Source organism: Phaethon lepturus, unplaced genomic scaffold, assembly GCF_000687285.1.
Source record: "Phaethon lepturus isolate BGI_N335 unplaced genomic scaffold, ASM68728v1 scaffold16193, whole genome shotgun sequence".
Taxonomy (NCBI): domain Eukaryota; kingdom Metazoa; phylum Chordata; class Aves; order Phaethontiformes; family Phaethontidae; genus Phaethon; species Phaethon lepturus.
Window position 1 is genome coordinate 1 of NW_010528561.1, and position 7,274 is coordinate 7,274.

The window sequence follows — 7,274 nt, forward strand, 5'->3', positions numbered from 1 at the left end:
GGAGCCGGGCGGCGGCCGGGCCGGCGGGGCTGGGGGCAGGGCGGGAAACCGGCACAGCTTCGCAAACCTACCGCGGTTGTGTGCGAGCTTCGTGTTCGGGCTGAAGTCGGTAACCGCCTTCTCTGCTCCTTCCTGCAGATGGAGCTGGAAGCGCTGCGCTCCATCTACGAGGGAGACGTGTGCTTCAGGGAGCTGAGCCCGGTTTCCTTCCAGTACAGGGTAAGGCGAGGTGAAGGTCTGCGAGTCGCTGCAGCGCAGGCTTCGCCTTGGAGATACTCTAGTCTCTTGTACTTGATGTGCCAGGGTTTTTCTAAAAGAAATGGGTATTCGATGTGCAGTAAAGGCTAGATCCGTAGACTGTTGTTTCAGGATCTTTGGTACGATGATGCATGATGCTTCATGTTTAGGAACCTGCTGCCAGCGTGGGTTTATTATCCCTTAGATCCGCATTCTACTTACATGTCTATGTACTGCATAGCTAGAACTGTCAAACTGGCTGAAGGAGCCAGCCCGCTGAGTAACACTTAAATTAGCTGGTCAGAAATGTCACTTATAGAGACACTTACATGTAAAGCTTTGAACCTTCCTTCTTGCTCAGTTACGAGGTTCTAGGCTCTTGTCCAGAGGTAGCTGACATGCCTTGTCCACCTGTTAAGGAGAAAATCCACAAAATGCTTTGGGCACATGCACCGCTACAGCCTGCTCAATAGAGATATGCAGGGAGTGCTAAGCTTGAGATATGCAATTAGATTGTAGCATGAAATTTTCGCCACCTTTCTCAAATTTAAAGACCTGGAAGTTCTGCTAAGCATGGACTGAGGCAGATCTTTGGACAGCCGGAGAACTTTACTGATGAAAACTTAGGCACCCATGGGATAGAAGGGAAATATGCCTGTAGTGAGGAGGAAGCATCTAAAATCACCTTTACGTAACTTCTGAAGTAACTTCAGAATAACATCAGTAATTGTAATGAGATATAGGTCAATTTAATTAATAGCCCTTGAATCCTATCCCTGTAAGTGTAGCCTTCCTTCACTGATAGGACCATTCTTTGTAAATTTAATTTCCTCAAAAGAGTAAACATGACATGCCTACAAGTCTACAGTGTATCATTCTACATTTTACTAGCTTTGGTCATTGCTATTATTTCATTTTTATTAAATGAAAAATAATTGTGAGAAGTTAGGAGAACTCAATTTAAATATTATAAAACTTAGTGTCAGACAAAGGCAATAATATGTCTTTGCCATGGCAAAGAATTTGTATTACAAGAAGGCATAATGCAGTAAGTGCATGAGAAGGTAGAAGGAATTAGTATGGCATTTTTCTGAGCTTCATGTCTCGCACATGTCTTACATACAGAAGACATATTTTGTAATCAGTGTGCTAAGAAATTAGGATTAAAGAAAGGTTTTTCAAATATTGAGAAAATGTAGCAGCATCATTTAAAGTAAGGTTGCCCAATTTTTAGGTTGCACTGACAAGGAAGAGCATGGGCATGCAGCTTTCTGTATGGATTTACTCAGCGCACAGACAGTGCTTTCCTGAGAGAGCTCTGTAAACCTTACCACCACTTCTTTTCTTGGTAGCCGTGAGAAATGGACTGCAACACTGTAGATCATGTCTTGAAAAATGTTGCAGATTCTTGATTTAAAGTCTTATTTATTTCACCTCTAAAACAGATGCTTCTGAATGTCAGTTAGTCCACTCTGCTGAAATAGACACTGTAAATAAAAAAGCACCAGCTTTTTTTCTTTTCTTTTGCTTTTTTTTTTTTCTTTCTAATTTAAGTACAGTAGCCTTACCTTGATTAAGACTTTTCTTTTGGCTACACTTCATTCCACATAATTTGATGAAGCCAGATTTTGACTGTTCTGTAATGAGGGAAATAAGGGAGAATTTTTGGGTGGTTTTAGAATACAGATTTAACCAACTTTGTTGCCCTGGTCTTCCAAATCCTTGTGTGAAACAGTTATTTCTATTTGTACAGTATGCCTTTGGTAGCACCCATACTAGTTTTAAATTTTAAAAAAAGATTTGTTTTTTATTTAATTTAACATACTTGTAAGGATTGTACATGTAATTTGGGTTCATTAAATGGGTTTGATATTCATCATTATATTAAAGTGTGCTTTTTTTACATGCTGTGATGTTTTTACGCAGTCTCATTCTACTGAGTTCTTAACTCTTACTATTCATTCTTTCTTATGGTGAAATAAAATGTCTGTAGGGCTGAGATGTAAATATTGACATTCTTATCTATTATTTTCGCTATCTTAGGTCACTAGCTTATTGTCATCTTTATTTCAAGACTGTCTTGTGGTTTGTTTTCATATTGCTGTGAGCTTGGAGGTGCCAGGGGTGGAAAGAAGGCTTCACCTTTTCTGTTTTCATATATGATTGTATAATATTTGGCTTCCAGATGCTACAAAGTAGCTTTTAAAACCAAGCCATTAAAAAGATAATAAAGAGAGCTTTGAATGTTTCTGCTGCTTTTCCTAGGATGAAAACCGCAGGGTAGAGGTTAATATTGATGTCAAAAATTCAATACTTTTTCTAGATAGCAGCTTTATGTTCTGATAACTCTATGAAAATAGTTGTTATATTAAGGAATTTGGATAGTCTTACACAAGTGAAAGACTTGCTTATTGGCATTGTAATCCTTAATAAGTGACTGGAAACTGTTGACTTATAAAGTGTTTCTTTTCACTTCAGATAGGTGAAAGTGGAGATCCTAAAGCCTTCCTAATAGAAGTTTCTTGGCCAGAAACATATCCACAAACAGCACCAGTCATATCGATGGATGCTTTCTTCAATAACACAATGTAAGTATTCGTGACAGCTTCACTCCCTAGCCTTGTATGTGGAGGCTTTTTGGTTGACAAGCTGTCTAGATTATAGTTGAGTTTTATGACTTCTTTTAGATCTTCAACTGTTAAACAAAGTATATTGGATAAATTAATGGTGGAAGTTGAAGCGAATCTTGGAACTGCTATGACATACACACTTTTTGAATATGCCAAAGATAATAAAGAGGTGTTCATGGAAAATCAGCCTGTTAACACTGTGGTGAGTAGATAAACTCATATTTTAATCTCTTGCTTTTAAAACTGCAAAATATTACAACTCTGAATACTTAATAGCTCTGTCTTTAAGTTGTTAAGCAGTATGTCAGGTATACATGTTTGTGGCTAAACAGTGACACACAGTACAGTGCCACAATGCTCTGTGGTCATAATTGTTATATTTAATTGTTACTTTGCTGTTAGACAAAAATGTTTGTGGGCTACTGTTCTGTCTCACAGAGTAACATAAAAATGGAGACTTGGAGCAGAAAGCAAAACTGAAGAGAGCTGAAATGGAGAGTAAAGGCATCTGCTGGGGGTGGCAAATTACTGCAACCTTCCTGGGATGCAATGGATTGCATAAATGCACCTCCAGGGTCTTGAATGAGTCAGGCTGGATCTATTTGTGGCTTCTGTGCTGTGTAAGGACATTATTTGCCATCGTGGTGCTGCAGATTTGCTCTGAGGAAGAAGGAATGGTTTCCATGTTTGGGAAGTCTGAATCCCTTCAGACTAGATCACACTCCATGATTAAATTTAAAAAGTGTAAGAGGTACCCTTTGCAACTCTGAAAGGGAAAATTTCCAGTCCCCAACACATGTTTTTTAAAACTACAGTCATGATTATATGTTGATTAAAAGCTGCAAACTGGTAACAGTATTGCTTCTTTCTGACAGTCAAGGTATTTCAGTATGTCAAGTTCAGTAATCACACACAGAGATATCTGTGGAGCTAATATGCAAAATAGTAACAATCATTTTTATTGTTCTCAGACTTCAGTAAGCAATAGTATTGCAAGTGGAACTCCTGATGTGCCAGCAAGTAAGAAAAAAGATAAAAAGGAGCAGTTATCCAAAACCCAGAAACGAAAACTAGCCGATAAAACAGGTTTGTTCACTATAATATTGTTTCTTTTGAGCAGCAAGAGAATCCAAATTTTATAGCAGTGACATCTTGCTAGAGTGAGAATCAGCAGTCACTTGTTTATAAGATTAACTGCTTTTAAGTCTGTTATCTCTGTTTTGCTTGTTTTAGATGAATTATTCTTGCCTGAGATGTTAGTTCTGGTCAAAGCAACTTTCTATAGAGTAGGGGTTTCAAGATGTCATTGATTTCTTTTTTTTTTTATTTCAATTTGTGACAAAAGTGAAATTTCAAAAAAATACTTGTGGGAGGAGAGTGTTTGGGACTTCTAAAAATTCACTTTCAACAAAAGACATGGTTTGTTGGTGGGGCCTTGCAAATAATTCACATTATTAAAAATGTAGTTTCTAAATGAAAGTATTTGTTTTGGAACCCAAAGTAAAACATTTAATTGAGTTTGTGTCCTCAAAATAGAGGTGCTTCTGCAGGTACTTTATGCTTTCAATGAAATGGTAGGTTTTTGATTGAAAAGCATTCAATGTTTCAACTAATCTTGCTGATGACTTTTATGTGTTCAACCTTAATTTTTAATAATGACCTGGATAATACTATCCCATTGCAGCAGTGAGTTATATCCTGTGATAGCAATTTTTGCATATAAATTACCTAACCTAATGTATAATTAGCAGATTAAATGTTGACCTTATGAAGGAAAAGCTGCATAAAATTCTGTTCTTTGACAGAATGCATTGTTGCTGGGCAGCCCAGCTCATGTTGCAGTTGCCTTCTAAATGAAATGTCAGATGGACTGAAGTGTTTTTATTTAAACAGAATGACTTTGAAGAACAAGATGTGTTGAAGACATTAGTATCTGGTTTTGTCCATATGGCTTTATAGTGGAAAAATTAAGGTTTTTGGATCTGCAGAATTTTGTGTGCTGATTTTAAAGAAAGGTGAAGATTCCCCTTAGCTTGTGTGTTGAAAATAAAACCTTCTTATTCTGCAGATAATAAAGGGGAACTTCCGCGAGGATGGAACTGGGTGGACGTAATTAAGGTAACACGACTGTATTATATGCAGTATTATGAAAATACTGTGTATGTACATTAAAAATAATTTGTACTTATATTTGAAGAAGACTAACCTGATTTTTTGTCTTGCTTTTCTTCCTAACTTTGTTTGGATTTGACGTGGTGTCTGATTAATTTCTATATGCATCCAGCATGTAAGTATTTTCAAGTTATCTTTTTTTAACATTAAAAAGATGTGCAAGAGATAGTAAGAACTGTTGCTCATTTTGGATTCTAATTTACATATTTCTCAAATGCTTTAAAATGCTTAGTCCTTATGAATATTAGAGTCAGAAGGACTTTGATTCCTCTTTGAACTTTGTTGATTTAATATTTCTTTTTTATTTATTAAGCAATTAAATTTCAATTCTATGATGAGAGAGCTTTGCTAGCCAAATGCACTGCAAATATTTTGTCTTCATATGGCAACAAGATGTAAAATGCAGTTAGTGGTGCTGTCACATTTTGGAGGGCAATGGATAAGTGAGCAGAAGAAGGGAGCTGTCCCGAGTGGGAGCACTTTCCTGTCTCCTACAAGGCTGAGCGTTCTCTGCCGCAACTCCTTCAGTGAATAATTCTTTTCTACTTGCTCCCTCAGCACTGATTTCTTCCACCCTCTTTTCTTTGCCGATTCAGTGGAAGTCAGTATAGCTGCTTGACAATTTTGAAAGCAAACTATCGTATTTTACGCAACTACAAGTAATTCTTGGTGTAAGACCTAACACCGGTTCCAGTTGTTAAATAAGAGCAAGTAAATGATGATGGTGGTTTTGGGCAGAGTCCTTCTGAGTTAAAAGTTGTTATTTGTAGTGGATGTCTTGGATTCCAGATAGATCTCACCATAGATGCACTACATTTAATAATTAGAAACTTAGCTTTAAAAAGTTAGAAATAGTAAGTTAATGTCTCTTTTTGTATTGTGTAAATTTCTTTATGGGAATTCTCTCAGAGATGTGTGGAGATACTTTTTCCATTACTTCATCTTTTTTATTTTGGAGAGCTGATGACAGCATATTAAAATTAACTAGAAACAGTATGCTGAGGGTTTTCTGGGGTTTTGTGGTGGTGTTTTTTTAAAATCAACTTTCACATTCAAGAAATAAGCTAATTTAGTGTTTAAGCTTAAGAAATAATTTTTGATGCTTCTCAGTCTCTTGGTACAGTAGCACAATCAGTCTGTATTACTAATTAAATATATATGTGTTCTACGTAAGATGGAGATAATGTTGTTCTTGCTTCCTAATAAATGGAATGGCAGTCTAAACTTTGAATACTTTCTTTTTGTGTCTCTTTTATAGTTAAGCAAAACTGGTTCTAAAGATGATGAATAATGGACTTTGGTACAAGGAAACTCCACCTTTTAATACAGTGCAATTTTGGGTCACCATCTTTCTCTTAATAACTTTCATATTTGTTGAAGTAAACATTTTATAAAGCTCAGTTTCATAACGTGCAAACCTAGTCACACAAGTTTATCTAGAGACTATGTGGTCGTCTTTGAAAAAACAAACAAACAAACTTGCCTTAAATGAAGGTTAGAATGTGACAAAGGATATAGAGAGCCAATGTGGTGAAGTGAATAGTGCTATATGCAGTGTTTATTAATTTATATTTTACTCTGTAGTAAAATCCTGTTATAGTGAACCTAATGATACTGTAAACATTTCCTGATGTTCTTATTCCAATTGAAGAAAAAAGCACTATAACAGTGATTGGTCACTCGACAGCATAATTGATGAAAATAAATTATTCCATGGAAACAAGACCTTTGTCATTTGTTTATCTAATATGAATGTACAAGGAGAACATAAAAATTGTTATATTGCAATACAGACTAGAGCTTGTGGTCCCGTTTTCACTAGTTACTGGCTGAAATAGTAAATACTAGTGAAAGCAAGGCCAAATATTCTAGTCCGCTCAAAAATGCGTGGTTATAGCAGGAGTATGTCTTCTTTATTCTCTACGATATCCATCTGTTAGTCTTTCTCCAGTGTGCATCTTTACAGAAGGCTGGGTGTCTGAGGGGAGGGAAAAGTGCTTTCTCACACGTGTCTCAGTGAGTGTTGGGATTTTGTAGCTCTTTCATTGGAGAAATGGGCATTCCTTGGCAGGGTTTGCTGACTGAGTGGTGGGACAGCGGAAGTCAGCGCTGCCAAATGTGTTGGGAGAACTTTTTTTTCCCCTGATCTGCTCTCTTTTATCAGAAAGAGAAGTCATCTCTACTATGTGATCAGTTACGGAATACAAGATGCCTTAATGTCCTTTATTATTTTTA

At 36.6% G+C, this 7,274-nt stretch overlaps 1 protein-coding gene across 1 annotated transcript; it reads left to right on the plus strand.

Annotated features, from left to right (window-relative positions):
• The first annotated feature begins 137 nt into the window (after positions 1–137).
• On the plus strand, positions 138–7,006 carry RWDD4 (RWD domain containing 4). Its single transcript, XM_010283710.1, has 7 exons — positions 138–219; positions 2,716–2,825; positions 2,925–3,069; positions 3,839–3,953; positions 4,936–4,985; positions 5,152–5,154; positions 6,298–7,006. The coding sequence occupies exons 1-7, from the start codon at positions 139–141 to the stop codon at positions 6,328–6,330; spliced, it is 537 nt and encodes a 178-aa protein (XP_010282012.1). The 5' UTR covers position 138; the 3' UTR covers positions 6,331–7,006.
• Positions 7,007–7,274: the final 268 nt, after the last annotated feature.

Excerpts from the sequence above, each read along its gene's own strand:
- RWDD4 (XM_010283710.1), top strand. The coding sequence starts at position 139 with ATGGAGCTGGAAGCGCTGCGCTCCATCTACGAGGGAGACGTGTGCTTC. Across the intron at positions 220-2,715 it reads CGGTTTCCTTCCAGTACAGG|ATAGGTGAAAGTGGAGATCC; the intron begins GTAAGGCGAGGT and ends TTTTCACTTCAG. Across the intron at positions 2,826-2,924 it reads GCTTTCTTCAATAACACAAT|ATCTTCAACTGTTAAACAAA; the intron begins GTAAGTATTCGT and ends GACTTCTTTTAG.